The sequence below is a fragment of the Anoplolepis gracilipes genome, chromosome 9, assembly GCF_047496725.1.
Source record: "Anoplolepis gracilipes chromosome 9, ASM4749672v1, whole genome shotgun sequence".
NCBI classification, from domain to species: Eukaryota; Metazoa; Arthropoda; class Insecta; order Hymenoptera; family Formicidae; genus Anoplolepis; species Anoplolepis gracilipes.
The window spans coordinates 1,757,324-1,782,960 of NC_132978.1; the positions used below are offsets into that span (position 1 = coordinate 1,757,324).

A 25,637-nucleotide genomic window follows, 5' to 3' on the forward strand; every position below is an offset into this window, starting at 1 on the left:
ATTTTTAATTCACTTTATTTTTATGATTTTATATAAAAATTTTTATGATATTAAAAAATTAACATTTTTCTCTAATTAAAAAAATTATGTATGTATATACACATAACAGGACTAATACTGTTCAAGGTAATTTAGAAAAATTTTCTTTTATAAAAATAACACATATATTTCTTGCGTGGCAATTTTTTTACTGATCATATTACATATCTTTTTTATTAGCTCCTGCACCAAAAAATGGATTTGGCTATGTAGTTCCGCCATTGTAAAATGAATCCAGTGGTCGCTAGCGTACTGCAAGGAAAAAGCGTCGTATGAAAAACGTCGGCGTGGCCGCTCTCAGAGGCTTTTCTCTGTTATCGGTCCAGGTGTTTGAAGGAAGTAAGAGAAGCACAAAAGACATCGGATCTTTTCTTTTACATCAATTTGCGATGTAAACGAACTATCGCTTATTTTCTAACAATTTCCTTTCTATTTCTTAAAGAAACAGTACAGTGATAAGCAATATACAAGTGCGACGAACGAAATCCTATTTTTCCATTTTTCTCTCTCTCTTGTCTCGAGGAACAGCTGATCCAGTTTTATCGAGAAGAGAAACGCTCATGTTCTCTCGAATCTCACACGGTAAACGCACAACTAACGTTAATACATTAAACGTTTTCTTGCAATTTTATCATGCTACTAAGAATAATATAAATATAGCCATTGTTTTGAAACATATATGGATTCCGAGAAAAATCAATGTTAAGGGTCGCAACGTGATAACGCGTCGCGAAAAGTGACAGGCCTTTCGTCGGCACACGACTAATTACAGTTCAGTAAGTATATATTTCTTAATTTTTGTAAAATCGCCTGCGAAAATGGAAACCCATATTTCTAACGTGTTGCTTGATTATTAATAGGATATGCAAAGGCGCCAGGTTATGTTACGACTGTGATCGTAAACATGCGTATATAACTTTACCACAATGACTGTATGATACAATATTGATGAGGCAATTTAAAGACTGACAAGATGTTAAAGTTGGACGAAATCGAATGTAAGAACATGTCCAAGAAAGCGAGGAAAAATTTGGAGGACAAGAAAAATAAATGTCACAAGAAGAATAAGCATACCACTAGCAGTGGACGCAAGTTAAGAAGCAACATGGAACAACATGTTCTATGCAAGGAAGAACCTCAGGAAGAGGAAGAGGAGACGTCGATAGAACTATTGTATCTCACAAAGGATGCTATAGACTCTAATGTTTCATGTAAATTGGAAGTGGAACCATCTGTGTCTAATGAGAACAATTATATTCTAGTACCTCCGTTGGAGAGTCTAAAAGATGCAGTTAGTATGGAGGAATTATTAGAACAGAGTATGCATAAGATCTCTAAGAATCAAAAGAACAGTAGGTGGAAACATAGTTACAAGATGATATTCTGGCGAAATTGTTTGACCAATGGTAATCAGTCGACAGGGGATGAAATCGATCAGAGCACATCCTCTGAAAAGCACGAGCGTATTCCTAACATCGAGGATTTCACATGTGAAAATTCTGGAAAAATCAAAAGGGACCAAAAATGGACGAGGAAGTTAAATCCTCTGTCCCTGCATTATACGGATAAAAATAGACCCTATTTAAAATGCTCAGCATGTGGTGCGACCTTCTTCAGCCCGAATACGTATCAGAGGCATCTAATCTCTCACATTCATGAAGTGGAAGAGAGTTACTTGTGCAATTTTTGTAATTATACAAACACAGAACTCGGAATGTTATTTGCTCATTTGACCAAGCATCAAAACCAATGTGAATCCTGCAACGAGAATCTGTTGCGCAAGGATAATTATGAAAAACATAAGCGCTCGAGCAGTTCATTAGAGTTCACGCTGAAGCGCGATCATCATGGAATGTTCGTCTGTACGGTTTGCGAATTGGTGTTCGATCTCTCGGCTCAATTGGAAAAACACTGGTTCAAACATACCTGTAAGAGACGAAAATCCTATCAGTGCAATGAGTGTAGCGGTATGTATGAGAACATGGAGACCTTGAAGAATCACATATGCTTGAAGTGTCCCATTTGCGGTGAGGTCTACGAGAGTCTGCACAGATTGAAGACACATACAAGATGGACGAAGCATAATCTAAAGTGTCCGATCTGCTCCTACGAATTTGTTCTCTCTATGGATCACAAGAAACATATGGCCCTACACAGAAAGGTTTATCAGCCCATGAAGGATTATACGCACTGTTTACGCGCGGCTGACGGCAAGACGTTTCAGTGCAATCTCTGTGACAAGATATTTTACGCCTTACCCGCTCTTTTTACGCACCTCACGGAAGAGCATGATGTTGGAAACATAAAAACGGAAGAGGCAATGGAAGATGATACTTATGAACTGAAGGGAGACGCTATCAATATCGTTGTAGTTCCTGATTTTAAAGAAACCGATGATTGTAACTACTTTGACAACTGTGAGGACATTGATCCTTTGCAACAGGAAACTGATCTCTATGATCCATCATAAAATACGAGAAAATACTGATCCGCTTGAGCTTAAGTTGTAAAAATAAAAGCAACACATTTCTTTTGGAAAGAATTGTTGGAGCTTTTGTTGTCAACCAACTTCTCAAGAATTCTCATAATATTGATACTCAAATCGGATTACCAAATGAAAAATTGATACAATTGTAAGTGCCGTTTACAAATTATAGATATGTAACTTATGTATAAAATGCTATTTTTAAAGGTGTATTATTTGCTTCACAGTTTTGATATCAATTTATACAAAACGTTAATTTTACACAGATCGTATATCATCTTTTTGTTAAACAGAATATATTGATGAGAGGATAATTAGACACATATTTTAACAATCTCAAAGTAGAAGTTAACAAAATAGCCATGAAACGATCGAAATAATAGATATTTTCTAATAAATCTAATAACGAATTCGTCTGCGTTTCGCTTACTCTACATTGATGCATATTAAAGTTTTGTGTCACGTAAAATTCTCTGAGTAAAAAACTTATCGCATATCTTGATCAATAAAATATTCGATACATATTTCAAGCAAAAGGCATAATATTTCATTAATGAAAATTATACATTTGCGAGATAATTTCACATATCATAGCCTTTAATGTGCATCAGTACGAAAATTCAAATTCGTCACACATTATTGTTGAAAAATTTAGGAACACAGGTTCAATAAATAATTATTATTAACGATTGTGATCTTAATCCATTTTAGAACAAAAAGTAACATTTTGATCAACTCATCAAAAATTTTTTCTTTAGCCAATAATTTAAAAAAAATATATATTTTAAAGAATTTGATTATATCAAAATTTCCTTATGAAATGGAATGAGGAATGAATAGTTGATATACAAAACAATAATGATCCTTTAAAATTTAGATCTAGATTTAAATTTGATTTTTTATAATTTATTAATGTTAAACATGCACACACACACGTACACACACATACATATATAATTTCTTATTTATAAAATTACATATACATACGTATTATATTTTATTTATAAAAATTTGAAACTTTTACTAACAAAAATCTTTTATTTTCTGTGGTCTTAAATTTTCTGATGGTAATGTCTTTATAAACTACTAAACAGAATTTTTAAAATGTTTAATGTAAATACATTCCATTATCATATTTAACGTTCTTTTTATGCCAAGATTACTCACTCGAAAAATTTACATCACAGATGTAATTAATTTTCCTGTAGCCCATAAAGGTACATTGATCACATTAGGAAAGGGAGGAATTAAATCTCATCATATGTGTTTTATATGTCAAGTGATATATGTTTATCTAATATCTTTTTTCAAGATTATGTTTATGTGTTGAAATATATTTAAAAAAGCGATATATTCCGCGAGCTATCAGTCCTGCTGTAGCCTGATTATAATATCTCGCTACAATTAATATCGTTAATTTTAATTAATTTTAATTAATGAAATCTGGTATTTCTTAGAGATGTAATTACTATTTTCGCAATGCATGATTTATGCAGTAACATGACAACACCGGACTAAACACAATGGCATTTTTATAATACACGATAAATACTCGAAAACACCTCGCAGGGTCGTATTTACGCGGGTCGTTCAAATTCACTCGTGCGTCAGGAAATATTTTGCAGCATTAGATAAATGTAGGTCTAATGTGTAGGCCTATAATATCATAGTTTACATTAAGAATTTCAGCTGTTATGTACTCGTTTTGAAAAATAAATGTTCATTAACAAGATTTTCTTCTGTAGAGATATCACTTTTTTTATCATATTAAAGCAGCGCAAGAGTAAAATATCAATTCTTGTAATCATAGATCACAGATCGCTTGATTAGCGTTTGATTCGTGTTACAATTTAAGAGAGAACAAATGTATTAGAAAAAAAAAGTATGAAAGTTTGCATCTCACATGAAAACAAGAATTGAAATATTCTTACTGAGCACGCAATTATTGTACAATTACATTGTATATCACTTACGTAGACGTACACATAATCGTCGATCGTTCATATAGTTCTCAGTATTTTACAATATGTCTCTCTCTTGTAATTAATATGCACATACACGTCGAGCAGTTTTATGTATTATAGGCAATAGATATATATTACGCTTTTTATTACATATAATTCGTCCGCTTTTATATTTTACTTTTATACTGAAAATCGTCGTTCAGAAATATTGCAAAAATAAAATTGATTTCTCTCGAGATGTTTTTAACTCGTAACTGTATAAGTATATATTCCCTGGCCGAAATGTAACCGATAATCATTTCAAGCCTTTATCCACTGCTCCACGTATTCTAGTGCGCCCAGAAGTATCCTTTTCTCCGTGACTCTCAATTGAATAGCCATTTTTTTTATCTGTGGCAATGTGGTCTCTAATAACTCTAGATCCTCCTGCAAGAAAAGACATTTATATTGATAACGGCATGCGATCGACACACCAGAAGACAGAATAATGACTATGCAACATCGGGTTTCACTTTCACCTTCAATGTTGTCGGATAATTAGCGATTAAAAGTTGCAGCCTAGTCAGCAAAAATTTTCTGACATTCTCTTCAACGACCGTCTCCAACGCACAGTCCATGTGCTTCAGGTCGAAGACCTTGTCCGAGCGTAACCAGTGCGCGAGCTCGGCTTTTCGCATACTGAACACTCGCAGGAAAGCCAATAACGTATCGGAAATGGGTTCCGTACCCGGCTTTAGTAAAAATTCTCCTACCGACGGCAAACCCAGTTTGCTCAATAGGTCTATGCGCTCTTTCTGAAGAGAATCTGCTTTACTGATGCCAAGACGAAGTTTAAAACCATCCTGTAAAAATTATAATATATTTATATATTATATTTATATTTGTAGAAATTGCATCGCGTAATTCTTGCGTTCATTCTTAATTACTCATTTCTCTCCTGACATTAATCAAAATACTCGATAAAAATATAATAAAACATTATTTATGTATATAATTTTTTTAAATTTCTCAATATATTAAATTATTAAATCTCTCTTTCTATAATTTTTTTCTAGTTTTTTTGTTTATTTCGAATATACATACTTGTTTGTTATTCATATAGACAAAGCCCGAATGCACGAAAAAATCGGAATTTGTTCTTGGGCCATAACTTATGAATATTTGCTCCCCTTTCTTGAAGTCTCTCAACGCATAGCACTCGCAGCGATCCGATGTCGCGTTGAAATCTGTCGTAATCTACGGCAATGACAGAGAAAACAGCATTAAATCGTCCTACGCGAGTTCATTATCCGTTACTTACTCTGCCATTCTCGTGATTGCACATATCCCACATCGGGATTAAGGCATGGATCATGCGCGAGCCGTCTGGACTCGGAATTAAATTCTGCCTCGTCATCACAGTCGAAACTGCCCAACTGAAAAAAAAAATAAACATTTTGATATCAGTAGAAATTCTGATTAAAAAGCCGATTTTTATTAATCATATAACATTAATGTAATCGATATATTGGTTTCGTTTTATTAACATGTACAATCAATAGATATTAAATATCCTCTAGTCTAATATCCAAATTTTTATCAATAATCGGGAGAATTAACTGACAATTTTTTTTTCTAAAACCGCTTCTTGATTCGAGGTGAAATCCAGTTATCGACTATCAAAAAGACCGTTGCGGCGTAATGCATGTGCATTCGCGTCAATCTCCGGAGCGTGAAGCGTCGACTTTCGCCTTCGGGGAAGATTAAGGAAACAACACTGTCAACCTGCCACGAGCGAGCGGCTACTTTTCGGGCGCACGAGAACTTGACCCAGAATTCCGGAAATGAATGTACAAGAAGACGCATTGCCGTCCGACACAGCGTACTTTCTCTCTTTCTGTCCGGAGAAACGCGCGCTTCTCACCGTCACCACCACCAGCACCAACATCATCATCCACGTGAGAGGATCGCGTGTTACTCTCGTTCACCGAGATTTTCATCGTTTACACATATAATAATGGGACCTGCGCATATATAAATTATTGTCCAATGTGCCGGTTGCGTGATCCAGAGCGTGATCTTCTTCCTTGTAGAACAAATTCCAGTAAACCGTGTCAAGCTAATTATGCCTGATTATCTTTGATAAAACCTACTCTCTCATGCAACCTTTCAAATTCATTTTGGATGATTTCTAGAATTTGAAGCAGAATTTTAGCGCTTCTTTCGACAAAATCAAAACTGTATTCTATGAAAAGCGCGATATACAATTTCAATGGATTAATTTGGAAATTTCGATGGATTAATTTGGAAACTTCAATTCGGGAAATCGACTTAGAATTCTATGTATCGATGAGATTCTATCGCTAGTTATATATATCAGGATATTAAAGATCAACGAGTTTGATTCACGAAAAAGTCAATGACCCTGTGCGAAATATATATTTAGATTCAATTGCAAAATAAATCTAGGATAAGAACAGGTTCGCTATCGTGGTTTCTCTATGCGATACCGCAAACTAACACGTCCATGCTACTTGGTACCGCTATCCATTACCTTGCACGCAAAAAGTCTAAACGAATAATCATCAGTAAATAGAACAATCGTGTCGTAATGACGATAAAAGTGAAATTTTAGTAAAAAATGTTCGTCGTAATAATCGTAGAAAATCAGGTATCCTCACTATTTTAATCGCATTTGTTAATGATAACATGAAAAAAAATAGTATAATTGGTTAATAACTGCATTAAATTATCCCTGCTAACATTTGCAGTTTATAATTTGATACAACTTTTCAAAATCGCGTGAGAAATGTGAGGTATATTTTGTACGCAATAGAAAGCATGTGAAATTAGTAAACCATCTGCACACGGTATTCGATGTTTTTATTAATGTGATAATTGCGGCGTGGAAAGATTTTTTCATATTTAATAGCATTTCCGAGTGAAGCAAGTTTGATCGCTCTGATTGTGAGAATGATTAATAAATTTTTGGATTACTTAGATTATTAAATTAATCAATGAAATATTCCAAGTAAACGATTGATTGATTAATCAAGACAAAGAATCTTGTTCTTTAAAGCCATAATAATCAAACGAGCTGTACTTTATATTATTAATGTATATTATTATTTTATATTAAAATCAAAACTCATTTATATTAAAATCAAAAACATTTTCGAACATATGTATGTTTATGGCAAATTGAATTTAATTATTTTTAAATCAATATATAATAAAATCCGTTGTTATATTTAAGATTATCTTACAGACTCCAGTCAATCAGATGACAGAATGGAATCTAAAGACATTTACTTGAGAGGATCTTAAATATAAGAATGGATTATGAATACCTTAGAGCGATCAAATCTCCTTCTCTCGAAAACGTTATAATACTCAATATTATTATTGCTAGTTAAAATTACGATAATATTTATGATATTAAAAGGAGATTTGTGACAATTATATGAAAGTTCGGATGAAATCCGTGAAAGTATGCGATACGTCTCGTATCGCGACTTCCTCGCGAGCGGAGATCTAGAGGAGAGGATATCGCGTCGAGAGTAGCGAAGAGCGCGTTCTCCGATGTTTTCGCTCGAAAAAAGCAGCGCTCTTCGTCGATCGTTTCCTCGACACAACTCTTCCAATCACTTCGCATCTACATGTCTGCATGTGTGCGTTTGTCTGTACTATATGTACACCGCATGCTGCGAAAGCAATCGGGCAACGCGATCTTTCGCGGTCTACGTTTGGCGATATGATTAACGATAACGCGCTAATAACGCTAGTATATCTCTCATCCGCAACATTTTTAATATTCGCCGCACGTTTTCTTTTCACACTGATAAATCTCAAAATGCAATCAGAATTTTGATATCGTGTTTAGTTTACATGTGACAGTTTTGCTATGACGTTTTGAAAGATATTAACAACGCATATATTAATATGTAATATGAAAATTTATCATAAAACCGTTTATTTATAAAGATGATGAATATTTTGTATTAATAATTTGAATTGTTTGCTATCAGGTTACGAAAGCAAGTAGGACACAAATACATCAGATAATTAGTATGTAACTTGCATACATGTATATGTAAATATACATCTACATATGTACATACAAAGAATTAGCTGGAGATTGCTCAAGTTTTCGTAATGAGAAATTTTTAACAAGCACATAAATATATATTTTTCTCATAATACAACAAAGTCTCTCTCTCTCTTTCTCTCTAATGACATAAAATAATATAGCTAACCGGGACAGAAACGTTACGCGGATTCCCGCGTTAGAAATCTTCAAGTGTTAATGTAATGTTTTGCAGTTATCATTAATCATCGTGAGTATAATATGTGAATACAATATCTATAATAACATTTATATAGCAATATAAAATAAATTCATCAAAACCTAATAATAAATTAGATTTTATAAAAACTAGATATGCTCTGATGCACGAGTTGTGTAACAAATAAATATGTTTTCTATACATCTTTCATAAATATTTCTCCAAATAAGCGAGATGATATTTTAACGCAAAATTACCATAGTAATGCTATGAGAAAATTTTGCAATGCGAAAATAGAAACAAATTCAAAGTAATTATATCTTGAAAGAGAGAAAGAAAGAGATTCATCATCCGATGTATCATCATATTTCCTCATATTGACACGTTAGATTGGAAAGTATCGCCGGTCAGAGAGTTCTCGACACTCTCTCGCGTACTAATATCATCCTTGTGGGTTAAAAGAACCAAGTTTTATTAGATGCACGGTAACGCGATCGCTATTATTTTCAGACTGAAACGTATTCGAGGTCGGTCGATCCCTTCGCCTAAGCGCAATCCTTCGCTTATCCCGTAGAAAGTATGCATATAGAGAAGATCTCATGATCCGCGATTCATCGCGCGACCTTCCCACGAGTATGCTCGAGTGTATATCCATTCCCTATGTGTACTAGCATTAAAGCTCATTTCAAACAATTTACATATGTGATCGAAACTCATATTGAATTTATAATTAAACTAAATAATTGCAGAGTCCTTCATATATTAGTTCAATTAAAATTTAGACTAAGATCATTGTTCCATAAAAGTCTTAATTATATTTGTTAAACGTACCTAATTTGACGTTTTGCGATTTTACTTTTTTATTTACTTATTAATTACAATATATTTTATATCACAAAAAAGACCTTAGATATATTAAATTATATATCAAATTTTCTGTAGTGTATATTCATTTCCTGTGTACTAGCAGTAAAGCTCATTTCAAACAATCTACATATGTGATCGAAACTCATATTGAATTTATAATTAAACTAAATAATTGCAGAGTCCTTCATATATTAGTTCAATTAAAATTTAGACTAAGATCATTGTTCCATAAAAGTCTTAATTATATTTGTTAAACGTATCTAATTTGACGTTTTGCGATTTTACTTTTTTATTTACTTATTAATTACAATATATTTTATATCACAAAAAAGACCTTAGATATATTAAATTATATATAAAATTTTCTGTAGTGTATATTCATTTCTTGTGTGTACTAGCAGTAAAGCTCATTTCACACAATCTACATATGTGATCGAAGCTCATATTGAATTTATAATTAAACTAAATAATTGCAGAGTTCTTCATATATTAGTTCAATTAAAATTTAGACTAAGATCATTGTTCCATAAAAGTCTTAATTATATTTGTTAAACGTATCTAATTTGACGTTTTGCGATTTTACTTTTTTATTTACTTATTAATTACAATATATTTTATATCACAAAAAAACATTAAATATATTAAATTATATAAATTTTTTATCACATATTACAGATCGTCTAAGATGAGCTTAAGGTACTTCAGCTTTTCATGTCCATCTGCATCTTGGCAAAAGATTGCATTATCATCCTCGTCATCGTCGTTTTATCGCCGTTCATTAACAACGAACTCGTGAAAGTCGTTTTCGTCAACCTCATCCTGCACATCCAATGCATACTCGAAATTTTTCGCACGCGAGTTCTTTGGAGAAATAAAAAATTTCATTGTTAATCGTGATCAATTTAAAGCTTCTTACATTTATGATCTGTATTTTTATCGTTTTACCAAAACTTAAAAAACTGAAAAAAAGTAAGTTATTCATTATTCTAATTATTTAATATATATTTTCCTCTCCCCACACGTAAAATATAAAAGTAGAAAAATATAATAAATTAAATAAAAATGTTAAATAAAAAAAAAGAAAGATGATAATTTACATTAGTTTAAACACTGAATTTTTGATTCTATAGACACTGTGTTCAAGATATCTTGTCATGGATAATGTCATAATTTCCAGAAAATTATTGTAAATTATGTTCAGTTTCTTTGAATAAATGTCTCACTTTAAAAAGAGAGGAGAAAGGAAGAGAAATTATGGTTACTATAAACGTTATCTACGTAAATTACGCGTAAAAAGATAGTTTACATAGCTTCGTCGTGTGCTATTGTTATAAATGTTCGACACAGTTTTCTACTTTATGCTCATTTGTTAATCATAATTTGTGACGTATGTATGTCATGATATAAAAATACACTTTACAGCGCACGTAATACTTTATTCTTATAATATTATATTTAATATTGTAAAATATTCATATTTAAACAATTCACAAAATAATATCATCTTATATGCATTTGTATGCATCGCATGATAAATCAATATCAACAATTCATAGTTTATTAGCGTATTCCTAATAACGTGGCACAAGCGTTAAGAGCTACCAGAATCTCGCCGCAAGCGCGAGTTCTTCATCGCAATTAAAGATTCACAGGTGATAGATACACACACACGAGATTTACGTTTAAAGGATTTTCGCTTCGAGTGCCTAACGACTTCCTTTCCTCTGCCACTCGATGCGACTGTATAGTACCGCGGATTCTGCAATCACGATAAATATGCAAATAACTAAAGTCTCTTAGTACATAAACTAACAACCTATCGAATGATCACGTGTAAATATTCATGTGTAATTACGTTTTTCATATGCCAATAGCGACTATTTATTAAACGAGATAATATATTTTGTGCCAACATTTAATCTTCTCCCATTATGATGAAATATATCAATATATACATAGCTCCCGATTGCTTATATAATATTCTATTTTAATATAATTTAATATTTTATCACATCTAAAATATGCTAGTTTATATTTCTCTCCGAGAACGTGCTACTTTCTCCAGCATCACTTTTTTCCCTTCTACAAGACGTCGAAAACGCGAGACCATCGTGTCGAAGGTAGAATACCTTCCATCATCACGTTTCTCAATTTGAATAGTGCCACGTGCACGGCGGATTCTTCGCGGATCGAATGTTATCCGATCGGATCAGTTTGTGTGTAGTTACCGGATTCATCTCCGGCGCGACTCGGTTCCGGAGAACATCTTGTCGAGAGCGGGCGAGTAGTAGTAGTAGTAGTAGTAGTAGTAGTAGAAGTATAAGACTCTACTCCTCTCGCGAGTTTCACCGACTTACTTAGGCGCGCGCTCGGAGAAAAGCGACGTCAGTTCGCAGAGGCGATTTGCCGAGAACGCAAAAGAAGCACGAGCGCGAGCGCGAAAGTTTCATAGAAAAGTTTCATAGAAGCTCGAATGTGACGTACGAGCGGTTCCTCTTTCTACGCGAGATCGAAAATGGAAAACGCATCCGCCGATCGCGACGTTTTTCGCTTGGTGATCGAGAAGAAACTTTCATGACCTAATAAAAAAAAAAAATAAAACGCAAGAGGAAACAGACGGAACAACATTCCTAGATCTCAGAGTGTCTTCATTAAAGCCAAATATTACTGGCAAATAAGAGTGATATGCGATGGATTAAAAAACGCATTGACACACAAGCTGAGATAAGCTCGCGGACTAATTAATAATTATCTCAGTGTGTTATAATTGCAATGCAAAGAGAGAGTAGAGGATTACGAGTTTGTTCCATCACAATCTACTTTTTGTATATTTTTGTAAATTTTTTGTATTAATTTAACGGACATCGGGGATTAAGTGCACATTCGCCTGTATGATTCTTGAGGAGATCCGTAGTTTGTGCAACAGGAAAAACGTGATCTTTATTATTCTGTGCGTCGCGGTCATTTACGTGCATCTCATCTGCGAGAACAAGACAAAGTGTGAGAGAGGATCGCGGTGTCGCGACGACGAGGAGGCATCGAGGTTCCTGATTGCGCTGCAACTATGCGGAAGGCGGTTTCCGTGCTCGCGCTAATCGCATTTGCGTGTGACATCTCGCGCGACCCTCTGGTCCACGGTGGCTCCATCGGGAATCCGGAAGTTGCGGGAAGAAGCGATGACTATGAGCATCAGGTAAACCGTGAAAAGCTTATTCTTACACCCCTCCGAACAAATTTACTTCGATTATACTTGAACATCTCGATTAAGCAAAAAATTTATGGAAATCTATCCAGTTTTGGGAATAAAAAAAACTACTCACGAATTAACAAAGGCTGATTTTAAAAACGCGAAAAGATTACTATAAGAGCATGTAATAATAATTTGTTAATTCGTGAGTAGTTTTTTTTATTCCCAAAACTGGATAGATTTCCATAAATTTTTTGCTTAATCGAGATGTTATATATATATGACGTAAAAGATTTATATATTTTTTATTATTTTACTATTATACATCTTGTACGTTATATCTTTTAACTATTTTAAAAAATCTGAGCAATTTATACACATTAGAAAATAATATTAAATGTTCATTATTGAATATTTCACAGATTTTACAGTGATTTTAGCGCAAAACGAGATCCTAAAGTAATCGCGATTTAGACGCGCAAAAAATTAATGACTATATATCATTGACTGCAGAGAGCCAAAAGTTGTTCTTCCGATACTTTTAACCGGTTATGTTTTTTTTTCGCGAAAACTGGTATTGATTGCGAAATTCCATAATCTTTCTGCAGCAAGAACATTCGTCATACGGTGTCACAGTGTGATTTTAACTCGAGCGAGAGAATAAATATACGCACGTCAGTCCCGACCTCTCGATTACGAAATGATTGTGACGTTCGCGGGTGACAGGTCCAAGTTCCGTCGTAATTGCATTCATTAAGTGTCATTAAACTCAAGTGATTCAAGTTAAGCGCAGGATATTAAGAATATTTTTTAATTCCGCCTTTTTGCCTGTCTGTCAGAGTAATAAAAGTTTGGCCATGACGTCTTCTTCATGATAAGTCAGTATTTTTTTCATCATAGTTGTAATCATAAATGACAAAATTAATATTTCAATATACTTAATAATTATTCACTGTTTTACTTTTCACTAAAACTTTTCATTAAAAAACCTTTGCAATGTAAATTATAGTTTTCAAAATATTTTCTCCTTTTCAATCTTAATCGACAAACTAATAAATTTAAAGCTGATTCAATGCAACTGCGTGCCATGTTTGATCATATGTCTCTTTAACTTTTAACGTCAAAATTTTAGCAAGTCAAATTAAAATAAAATCCACTGAAACTTAAATCACTAAAATTATTTTTCGATCTCTTATAACACGGAAATAATCGCAATATGGAAACAATCAATTTCTCAATCTAAATCTAATTTAATAGTTTATAGTTGAGAGAAAGTGTGAATTCTGCGTATCTGCTTACATTCTCGTGATTGCCATTATATTTTGTGGCGTATCGAAATCGACTCTAAGATTGCTCTATCGGAACGCTTTTCCTTCAGAATTTTTCGCCGATGCAGAGCCGCGAAATTGACGTACCGAGACGAGAAAACTGACGCGTAAACCACGAGAGAAAGAGAAAGCTGGCACGGCGCGGAAAGTTCGAGACTTTATTAACACTTTGTCGTATCCTTATTTCCATGTATTCCTATTATCATTTTTATCTAAAGTAAAAACACGAGAAGCCAAATCCAGTGCTTACTCCGGCAAACGCATTCTTTAGAGAGAGAGAGAGAGGCGGAAAATGCACGCAAAAAGCGCACCGATTGTTATTCTAAGATTTTTAACAAACTTGGAGAAAATATACAACTATATTTAAATTGCGGAGAATCTATGTCATAGAAAATAAAAAATTGAATTCTACAAAATACGCGTGCTGTATTAGTGTCAAAAATGATGGATCTAACAATAAGAGCAAACGCGTGGGGTCTTCGATAATCGGCGAGCGAACAAAATACGGCGAGTCATTTCCGTTACTCGCGAGAGAATAATTGTGAATAATTTCTCACGAATTCGTGATTCGCGAATATGCGAAATTGGACCGTGGAAAAATCGGAACGCGCGCGCGTGCGGTCCTTTTCATGGCGAGAAAGTGAAGTGAAAATCATCCGCGAAAGCACGGAACTTTGTACTAATGAAGTTACGAAATGCTTTAATATAACGATAACGAACCAATTGAATTAATGCTCCCTTACGAAACGCTACAATGGCTCACTTATACTTGATCTATCATTTGCGTCTAATGCACCGATACTTTAACAACGTAACGAAATATCTCGGTAATAAGGATACTATGAAACAAAATTATTTTATATGCATATAACAAATAAATAATCTCTACTAATTGTCATTAAAAATTTGAGTAGATTAAATAAATTAGTATAAAAATAATGTGTGTAAAAATTAGTTTATAATAATAATAAAAAAATATATAATAATAAAACGAGTAAATTAAATTATTTTCCTCGTTATAAAAGCAAATAACGATTAATCTTTGTATATACATATAATTTATATAATTCCGGTAGCGAATTAACTTGTATAGAAGATTCGTTTCGCAGAAAACGAGAACGGAAAAGCGTCCTCCAGGCGAAGAATCGCACTCGGCACTTTATTTCGCACGTTCTCACGCGCGCGCGTCCGGCTTGCGAAAGTAAAAGCGAGAAATCACCGAATCTCCTTTCAACTTACCGCTTGAAGAAGATCCTGACGAATAATCGAGAGATACGTGCGCAAGATCCACATGTTCGCGACGCGTACTTCCGCGACTGTTAACTCACAAATCATCATTTTTGACAAAAACGACGAATGCAAAAAATGTTCCCAATTTGTGATTATCTTTTCCATCTAACACCGTAAAAGTTTATTCTCTTTCTTCGACTTTGTATTAAAAAAATATTATTTTTTTCGATAAGATATTGATTTGCAATTTACGTAAAAATACTATTTGACAGTATTTATTATTCAAAATGTTGCAAAAAGCTCAATACTTTCTATCGTCACGGTTGTTAGTTTTACTGTTATTCGCAACCGTATGCCTCGTTTAACAACGATTTCCCGCGTGACTTGTAACGAATTGCAATTTGCCAAAGTTTATTTAACTTTATTCTCGCAAATTATTTCAAATGGCAAACGCAGCGATGCTAAGCTCATAAAAATTTCCCAGAATAACAGAATAATTTTCCAAATGTAATAATTAAATATTATAAAATATATCAGGAAGAAACTTGTACCAATATAAAAAAATAATAAATTGCTGCGAAAAATCGTTTTATAAAATTAATTGTAAAAGTAAAAAAATTAATATAATCATTCCTATATAAACATGATACTTTTCTATATCATTAAAACCTATTTGAATATTAAAACATTTTTCTTACATATCTATAGGCATTATCGTAATTGATAAAGTTTGTATTATACGAAACGATTATATTCGCATTCGTCAATTATATTAATAATAAAAACCTCTATTAAATAAATATTAATCATTAGAAAATTCCTAATTCTCTTTCAGAAGGAACCGAATGGACGGTTCAACGACGCGGAAGTGTCACGAAGATCCGTGGAGGATCTTCATGAGCGAAGTCCGAGCGAGCCCATAGGTAGATGGAGAAGCAACGGAGAGGCTCTCGAACCAAAGTGGCGAGACGGTGATTATATACCTCTTCTACCATTTTCTCACTATCGGTCCTACACAAGGGACGAGGTCGACGACGTCGAGGACTTTCCCGAAATAAGTCGTCGACCGTTCAAGCATCGTTACTCGATCGACCAACCGAATCGTCCTCGAGGAAGTCCAGACAGGCGAGGCGTTCCATCTCCGGGCAACTACGACGAAATGACATATCGAAGTCGCGAAGATTATCCGCGCGAAAAACGTCCATCGAAAAATCCGCGCGATGAGGAAGAAACGATCGAGAGCGCGGCGACCAACGATGGGAAACGCAGTCGCAACATCGTCGACGATTCGGCCAACAACAGGGAAGTCACCTCGAGATATCGCGAGGCCTTCCAGGCTCGACCTGACGAGTACGAGCACGAGTTCAACGACGAGGAATACATGAAACCTCGCCCAAGGAAAAGGAGACCACCGCAGAATTACGAGTTTGCTCTAGCGAACGAAGCATCTTCTAATGAGGAAAACGAAGAATCGAGAGATTTCTCGCCGCCAAACGGCAGTGAGAATCTCCCGGTAATGACGCCTACGTCCGACAACGAACGAGAAAACGCGCTCGAGCTGAAATCACTCTTGAAGATGCAGCAAGAAGAGGGTTTGAGTCTCTCAGAGATTTTGCAACGCAGAAATCTAAGCTTAAGCGATCTCTTGAAGGGCAAGTCCGATGTGATCAACGCTCTGAAATCGAAAATCGCCGATGAGTCCGACGAATACATCGAGGAGATGTCGAGGGTAATGTCCGATTCGTTAATGAAGCTCGCTGCAACGGGAACACCACCTTGGAAGTCCATGACGACCAAAAGTACTCCTGTAAAAATTGCTGCAAATACTTCAAATACTTCAGATAACTCCATATCCAGGATAATGATCGTCTCGCATATAGTTTCAAAGAAGTATGACGAAGTATCTTCAAACGACACACATCGCGTTAAAGAAGAATCTAAGGATGCAAAAAATATCGCAACACAATCCATGCGCGATTCTTTGTGGCGAAGAATAACTTCGACAACTCCTCCGATCGTCTCGACGGTGATTACCACGTCGACGACGTCGCCGCCGATCGCGATAAACTCCATGGAGTACTTTCTGAACGACGACGGCAACGCGGGATCGACGAGCGATCGCGTAGCAAAATTCGGAAATCTTGACGAGGACGAAATCATGGAATTCTCGGATTTTACAGACTTCAAGAAGGGAAAGAGTTCAGCGACGAACGAGAGGATCGTCTCGCAACAACAACCTCGCGATATCGAGTCCACTTTGAGCATCGAACAAATTCTTAATCCCACGGAGCGCATCGAACCGACGAGATATCGCGAGAACGATCAGAACGGCAATACTGAAAGTAATAACGATAAAAAAATTATTCAGGATAACAATCAATCAATTCTTCTTGGCGAACCGGCGTTTGCGGAGGATTATAACACGTTTATCGAAACCGAATATCAGAATGATGCTCCGATCCCTAAAGAAGATCATGGAAAGCAGAATAAAGTGAAGAGTAATCCAAGCGCTAGTCAAACTGACACTGTCACGAGTCCACTTGAGAGAAAACACATCGCGAATCCAAACGATGATACAAAGAAACTGTATGATAAGAATCACTCGACCGAGTATCATCAAGTGATCCGATCGCCGATGGAAAAGATTCACGATCGCGCGAGTCTAGAGAACCATAATAATGCAGATGGTAGGCGTTATGAAGAAGTCATCTCCGAGATCGAGCCAGAGGCACGAGCGGAGATCTTCGAGCTATTCGCGTCCGGTTCAGCCGGCAAACGATTGGAGCGGCTTCTAAAGTCGAGAAACATGAGCGTGGAGGAGTTAATAGCACTACGTCAAAGAGGGTCTAGCAAGGTGCACTTGACGGAAGTGTCGCGATTGAGAGTAACTAAACCGCAGAACAATCTTCAGACCTTGGAAACCTCCAATGCAAACAATGAAGAAATTATTATACTCTCACCAACTAAGAATGCCAATGGACGCGTGGTCGACGAAGGTAAGAAGCTCTCTGAAGAGGAAGACACGATGAGAGAGAAGACGGAAGAATCGCTGACTCAGTTCATCAAGCAAGACATCATGAGCTATCTACACAATCCGTTCTTCGACAAGGACGTGGAGAACATATCGATGTCAAGATTGTTGGATCTCGTCGAGCGTGACAAGAACGCGTCGAGGGAAACGTTTCCTGAAAATGATACACTAGCTGAACATAGCGAACTGAAGAATTCTCGTCAAGCGGTGCAGATCGTCGATTTACTTACGACATTCGGTTCTCTTCCTTTCGTAAAGGAAGTGCAGCGACAGTTTGAGACGGCCGAAATCGACAACGAATTTGAACCTAAGCTTTCGATAGACAAGGATAACGCGAGCGTAGTGTCAGTCGACGAGGAAACGAAGATCATTGGAGCCGATAACTCTTCTGGTCAATTCCATACCGGGTATGTGAAAGAAATCGTAAGGGAGGAACCGAATGTCATCGATATAAGAACGATTTATGGGGAAACAATGAGCGAGAAAGAAGAGAGAAAGACCCTGTCACATATGAAGCCAAGCATAATAGCGAGCGGCGCGATATTAGGCGTGACGATCGTCGTGTTCCTGGCGATTTTCATCGTGTGCCGGATTCGTCAGAAGCAGAAGTACACGTACAGAAACACGTTTTCTCGCGCGGTGTTCCAGAACCCGGTTATGGTGGCGAGAAAGCTGTCGAATTCCAGTAGCCTAAGCACCGTGATGGTAAACGTCGTCGCGACATCAACGACCAAGAGGCCCGAAAGAACGGAAATGCAGGAGGCCGTGGAGGAGTTTGACGGTAAAAGCGACATGGACAACGACTCGCTGGACGGAAACGACAGCTGGGAGACGATACCCGATTACGCGAAATAAAATAAAACTCATTGCCGGTACAATACGATTAGTCTATCAGTTTGATGCAGAAAAGATTTGCCACGTTTATCAAATGAAATTAAAAACAACATTATACTCATTTTTAATTGTATATTTTTTTTATTTCGTTATAATTTTTATTTTAACCGATATAATATTATCATCATTGAGATTCCCAATATATTTCTTCTATTTAAAAAATTTTTCAATTTTTTTAAGTTTATATTTCATAAAATAAGATTTAAAGAATTAAAAATGCCAATAGAAACTTTTGCATCAATCTAATAGAAAACTATCAGTATTTTCGCTTATCAAAAGTAAACTATACCATGAAAGGCTGATTGGATACCCTTAGTGAGCACCTTGAAGCACCATATTGATTAAATTAGTCGTCGTGATATTTTATCGACAAAGATTTAAAATATATATAAATATAGTTCCGTAAATGTATATATACATATTTTTCTAAATTAAGTCGACCAATACAAAATTACAGAAAAAATTTTAATTAAAATGTCATTAAAGTACCCTCTGAATAATATTTATCACCTTAGCACAAATAATCGAGTTAAATCTAATGTGACTTTATATTATTAAGTTGATAATAAGTTATATTTTGCTTAGGAAAAACTTCCATATAGAATAAGACATATTTATTTATAGGTTTATATATATATATATATATATATATATATATATTAGTTGTATTAGTTATATTTTATATATAAAATTGTAAATTTTTTACTCGTTTTATTTTATGATTACCTATCATCATTTAAAACTTAAGAGATTCGATAATGCAATTATTTGAATTACTCACCAATATTTTTCATAGGTGAAAACATCCCTGAGTATCACTGAGACGGAGTTATTGTTGCTTTGAAACACTTTGTTAAAGTAGGAATACTGCCTTGCAATATTTCGGCATTGCTTCAATGCAGCTTCTGCAAAAATAAAATAAATCTAAAAATGTGGAAATAAATACTTCAACTATTCAATTAAAGAGTACAAAATAAACTTAAATCTGAATATATTATTAATGTAAAGATTAAAATTATTATCTTTCATACATTTACAAAGAATATAAATGAAATATGGATCTTTAGGATAAAAGAGCGTGAAGAGCAAAGGTCTTTCTAAATATGATTTTTCTATGCATATACCTAATGTAGGACTGCCTTTGAGCTCAATCATATCATTGGCTTTCATGTATAAAACTGTGTTGTAACTGCTAGGAAGCATATCCAGATAAGGCTTCCACTTGGAGTTCTCCTTATGTCTCTCTACGAGAAGCGCTATCGCCAATGCCACTTGCGGCATATGTTGCACTAGTGGATCATTTTGCAGGACTGTCAGTTCTGGTGCTGCTGTATATGTACTGAAGATAAGAGCCCTCGGTATTTCCAGGATCAATTGGTTCTCAGCAAAATCAGTCTCTGCCTTTAGTCCTAAATCGCATCCCGGAAATTCGGCGATACTTGTACCATCTATGCCTGCTCCATTTTCTGTGAGCCAATTCATGAATTGTCCAATCCCCTGGGATCGCTGGGACGATTCCGTCTTCATTTCCTCCAGACGTTTAACCTTCAGCAGAACTTCTGATATATCCAAGTAGTTGTTCCATAATTGTGTCACGTATGCTGGATTGCTGCTTACTGCAACACCACCAAAATAACAAGTAAAAACAAACAATTTTCTCACAACTGAAAACAACTAAGGAATAGATTCTGATAGTCATATATACATATATATATGAAAACAAAGTATGAAAGTAATATCACAAGAAATCTTTGTCGAGCATATATTTATATCCTATCTTTTTCCATATCTTAATCAAGATTATATTTACATTAATTTATTATCAACACAATTTAATAGAAGATATGTTGTATAATGAAGAAGATATTGAAAATAGTTTGAAAGAGAGAGAGAGAGAGAGCATGACATACAAAGACAATTAGAAGATGCAAGATTCAGGGAGGCAAAGTATAATAAAAGGTATAAAGATTTAGGTATGGAGAACACAAAGCCCAACTTTTTAAGGAAAGAAATGCTTGATAGGTATATGTATGGGGATGAGATAAGAGCCCTGGTAAAATGCGGTAATCTAGAAAAATATAATAAGCATTGATTAAGTGATGAGTGTAGTGTGTAAATTTTGTAACAGAGGATGGGATAAGATTGAACACTTTGTATCGAAATGTATGGTGACGAAGGAATGATTTAGTGAGATAGGTGAAGAATGCGCTGAAGAAAGAATACCAAGAATTTTCAATGATGAATTAGATGTGAAGAAAGGTGTATTGTTAAAAAGGTTTTGGAAGGAAAAAGAAATTAGAAAGAATAAGAGTTTATGTGAGAATGTGAGAGGATGAGGGTAGATTTGAGATTTTGGAATTAAAATTTAGATAAGGTATTTATTTATGTGTATATTTATTGATGCTGTGAAAGATAGAGTAGGCATGATGTAATGATGTGATCGAGGAAAGGTATGGAAGAATGTGTGATTTAGATTTTTTGTAATCCCTTCTTGGCTTATTTGCTGATGAATAAATTATATATACTATACAATACTATTATCAACACAATTTTTCTTACTCTATCCCAAATTTTGAGAGGAAAGCATTCCTCTTTGATGTGCCGACAGTACATCGCACAAGAAGATACTCAAACGTGAAAATACTCACGATGAAAGAGTTTCTCGCACAAGGCATTGAGCTCGTTCCTCTTCGCCGCGGATATGTGCTTCTGCTGCGATGATGGGCCGTGTTGTTTACCTTTTGCGTGAGCCTTCTTCCTGCCCATTTTGGTCTACTATCTCACGGCGCTCTCGTCAAGGCTCGCCCTCAAACACATTATAATGCGTAACGCGCGGCGCCTATGACTACTGGTAAGAATAAACACTCTCTCGCCGCAACGAAAATAGCACGTACGGGTCTACCCGTACGACGCGGGTGGTGCGGGTGTCGAAATACGGGTGACATAACCTGAAAAGCGCGGAGGCCGCGTTCCACGGTATCGCGCGATTCTCGCTTCGGCCTTCGGCCTTCGGCTCTCTTCCCGCACCGCACTTTATTGATTTTTCAATTTCTGCCAGGGGGGTGGGTCACCTACTTTCTCGTAACTCCTATATACTTCTTGAATTTTACCGCTAGATCTCGATCATTTCTTCCTTGAATTACTGTACCGGCGAGCGATAAATGAAATATTTATTCCAAAATGACGTATATCCTTGATATCTGTTACAGTACATGCGTCAGTACATGCATACAAAAAATTCATAACAATATAAAATTTTATCTATATATATATAGATGCAAAAGATAATTCATTTGAGATAATATCGAATATAATTCTTCACAATTCATCTCGTAATCTCCAGACGTAACATTTCCTCGTTATTTTTACACACATGTATATATTAATATGTATATATATATATATATATATATATATATATATATATATATATATGTATAACATTATTTAAAAATTTAAATAAAAAAATATATATATAAAACATGATGTATATATATATATATATATATATTTTTTTTTATCTGGTAATTATAATAAAAACGAAACGTGACGAGTCATAATGTACATACAAACATATACGCATAAATTTCATTTATGTCTATTATAATCTATATACCTTGTAAAAATTATATGTGTGGATTCATGTACACTTTTTCTCATGTACAGCTTTTAAAAAATCCGTTTGCATTCAATGCATTTCTACTAAATCTTATTATGTGTAACTATGAAGCGTATTGTCTGCTACATAATAGAATCTTTAGAATGTATAGAGAGAGAGGCAAATATATAGATAGTATATATATATATATATATATATATATATATATATATATATATATATATATATAGATTGCAAGATTTTTCTCCCTCTCATCTCTAAGAATAACAATTAAATGATTATTCCCTATTAATTACGAGCTTTAATTTTAAGACTCAATCTCTTAGAACATATATAAATAACAATAATACATTACATATATATATATATATATATATATATAATTATATATATTATTATATAATATTTAATACTTTATATATGTTTTAAGCTTAAACTCTATACATACATATGACAATATAAATACAATAATCAAATTATATTTATAGAAATATTGTAATTATTGTATTTTATGTAAATACATATGCATTAATATAACAATATAAAATACACACATATATATATATATATATATATGTAAATAAGTGTAAAATATAATTAAAAATATAAAAAAGTGAAAACACACTGTTTATTACATACAATTACATTGTGGTTGCATAGTATCAAAAATATTTTATAAAAATAATATATACAATATATAAATCAATATATATTCAATGTATTAATATTCAAGTCATATATTTTTTCTCTTTTAAAAAAATAGTGTAAAAATATTTAAATTTATTTGTATTTTCTATGTCCCTAAACACTGCTCAATATTTTCTGTGCTTCCTGTTTCGCTTTCTGATCGTCATCATTTTTGGCAGAAAATTCAGCGGCCTTCTTCAAATATTTTATCGCATCTTCCTTACGATTTAATTTCAAATATGTTTTTCCTAACATTAGTAAATTTCGACTATAAAAGTTTGGATCAACTTTCTCAGCGTTTTCATGATACATCAATGCTTCCTCAAAAGACGAAATTGGGGGCGCTTGAAATATAACAGACGCTATCTTTCGTTGATACCACGCCAAATTTGAAATTTCATAACACCAGCATCCAAGCATATAAAATGTTGTTGCATCAGTAGGTTTTAATTCTGCTGCTCTCTACAATTTGAATAACATTAACAATAACGTTAACTGATTTCCAAGTTACAGTCATTTTCTAATATCTTCTTTTGTAAAAAAATTTAATATTTTATTATTTTTTACTTATAAACCAATATTTGTGTTTTGTTATCAAGTATCTTACCAGCAAATGTTTTTTAATGTTGTACAATTCTTTAATATGTGCTTTTGTGCCCTCCAAAGTACCCTTACTGTTAAGGAATATAGACATCCATTTATGAACGGCATAGTGATCTTCTTGAATATCAAGAGCTGTGCATATCAAATCATATCCTTCATAAATCAATTTCCGTGCTTCAACATCGCTGGCCATTTCAGACATTTTATAAATGGCTCTACATAAACGCCATAAGATGTCAACATCCTTACTATCCTATGTAAAACAAATAATTGTATAATAATTGGAGTTATATATTATAAAGATAATTAAAAAAAATTAATTACCTTATATTTTGACAAGAGATTATATATACTTTTATAGTCTCCTTGATCATAAAGTACATCTACTTTGGCAAGAAGAACCTCTTTTGTCGTAATTTGTGTTTCAGTTTCATCTTTGTTCTTTATAAATCCCCACATTCCTATTATGGTGAATGGTGACGTTATCCATAATTTTCTGATAGTTTGTATACCACTTTCCTTCTGAAAAAATAATTTTGATTTGAAAATGATTTGTTAATAATGGAATATATGTTTTATATCCATTTTGTTAGAATTCTATTTTATACCTTATAAACTGAATAAATATTTTTATATAGAATTCTTTGTAAAATTCTATAGTTTGTAACACGATAGAGTCTCTGTAGCAACATCTTGTATCTTGATTGAAAACTGATTAGAGATTTTTTTTAAAAATATAAGCAATTTTTTTTTTTTAATGAAAAATAATTAAGCTAAATTATGTCAGTGTAACAAAAATAAAACTTTAACCTACAAACCATACTTGCAACTATTTGAAAATAATTACTTTGATAGTCTAATAATTTATGGTTCTAAAGCATGGATAATTTTGATATAAACACTCATCAAAAATCATGAAATCATGATATGACAGGTATCATATTTAAGGCGTACAGTTATGGTTTTGTAAGTAAGCTAAAACTTTTTATCTGACATTAAACTTTCTAATTAAGCTGTACTGAACGAGGAAAGGGCAATGATATATCCCATATTCAATATATATATAGATATTCATATCGAATTCGATTGGACTGAATTAGTTATCGTACACAAATTATTTATATTGGCATAATTAAAAAAATAAAATAATACTAAGAGCTATTATTATTCGATAACAATAATAATATCAATTTATATTGTTATAATTATCTTAATGGTTTTTAATTATTTATATTTACATTATAAATTTGTGTAACCTTTAATATGCACCAATGGTAGCACACTGGTACATCTAACCGAATTCGCTATCAATGTTACTCAGTGATTCAGTAGTAAACAAAAAATGATAGATCCTCGGATCTATAGGCGCGTTCCGATATTCACTGCCAGTACTGAAAATCTACAATTTACGTCACGTACACTATAGATTTTCAGTACT

The 25,637-nt window shown here is 33.9% G+C and overlaps 4 protein-coding genes across 8 annotated transcripts; 2 read left to right on the plus strand and 2 right to left on the minus strand.

The window, feature by feature from the left end:
• The first annotated feature begins 337 nt into the window (after window positions 1-337).
• LOC140669243 (uncharacterized) lies at window positions 338-4,254 on the plus strand. Of its 2 annotated transcripts, XM_072898895.1 has the most exons (3): window positions 338-621; window positions 700-815; window positions 900-4,254. In XM_072898895.1, the coding sequence occupies exon 3, from the start codon at window positions 1,013-1,015 to the stop codon at window positions 2,507-2,509; it is 1,497 nt and encodes a 498-aa protein (XP_072754996.1). In that variant the 5' UTR covers window positions 338-621; window positions 700-815; window positions 900-1,012; the 3' UTR covers window positions 2,510-4,254. The 2 variants fall into 2 exon arrangements, with proteins under 2 accessions (XP_072754996.1, XP_072754995.1); XM_072898894.1 differs by having other exon boundaries at window positions 338-815.
• Window positions 3,572-22,522, minus strand: Setd3 (SET domain containing 3). Its single transcript, XM_072898896.1, has 7 exons — window positions 21,939-22,522; window positions 20,415-20,906; window positions 20,072-20,195; window positions 5,789-5,903; window positions 5,572-5,724; window positions 5,007-5,330; window positions 3,572-4,914 (listed from the first exon to the last, which is right to left on the minus strand). Exons 1-7 carry the CDS (start codon window positions 22,054-22,056, stop codon window positions 4,789-4,791), a joined length of 1,452 nt encoding a protein of 483 aa, XP_072754997.1. The 5' UTR covers window positions 22,057-22,522; the 3' UTR covers window positions 3,572-4,788.
• LOC140669242 (uncharacterized) lies at window positions 11,793-19,885 on the plus strand. 2 transcript variants are annotated; one of them, XM_072898893.1, is made up of 2 exons: window positions 11,793-12,813; window positions 16,204-19,885. In XM_072898893.1, exons 1-2 carry the CDS (start codon window positions 12,685-12,687, stop codon window positions 19,249-19,251), a joined length of 3,177 nt encoding a protein of 1,058 aa, XP_072754994.1. In that variant the 5' UTR covers window positions 11,793-12,684; the 3' UTR covers window positions 19,252-19,885. The 2 variants fall into 2 exon arrangements, with proteins under 2 accessions (XP_072754994.1, XP_072754993.1); XM_072898892.1 differs by having other exon boundaries at window positions 11,794-12,813; window positions 16,201-19,885.
• Window positions 22,523-23,546: 1,024 nt separating the features above from the next.
• On the minus strand, window positions 23,547-25,575 carry LOC140669319 (regulator of microtubule dynamics protein 1). 3 transcript variants are annotated; one of them, XM_072899040.1, is made up of 5 exons: window positions 25,438-25,575; window positions 24,808-24,910; window positions 24,524-24,721; window positions 24,204-24,452; window positions 23,547-24,058 (listed from the first exon to the last, which is right to left on the minus strand). In XM_072899040.1, exons 2-5 carry the CDS (start codon window positions 24,889-24,891, stop codon window positions 23,711-23,713), a joined length of 879 nt encoding a protein of 292 aa, XP_072755141.1. In that variant the 5' UTR covers window positions 24,892-24,910; window positions 25,438-25,575; the 3' UTR covers window positions 23,547-23,710. The 3 variants fall into 3 exon arrangements, with proteins under 3 accessions (XP_072755141.1, XP_072755142.1, XP_072755140.1); XM_072899041.1 differs by having other exon boundaries at window positions 25,456-25,548; XM_072899039.1 differs by lacking the exon at window positions 25,438-25,575 and having other exon boundaries at window positions 23,548-24,058; window positions 24,808-25,343.
• Between the last annotated feature and the right edge of the window lie 62 nt (window positions 25,576-25,637).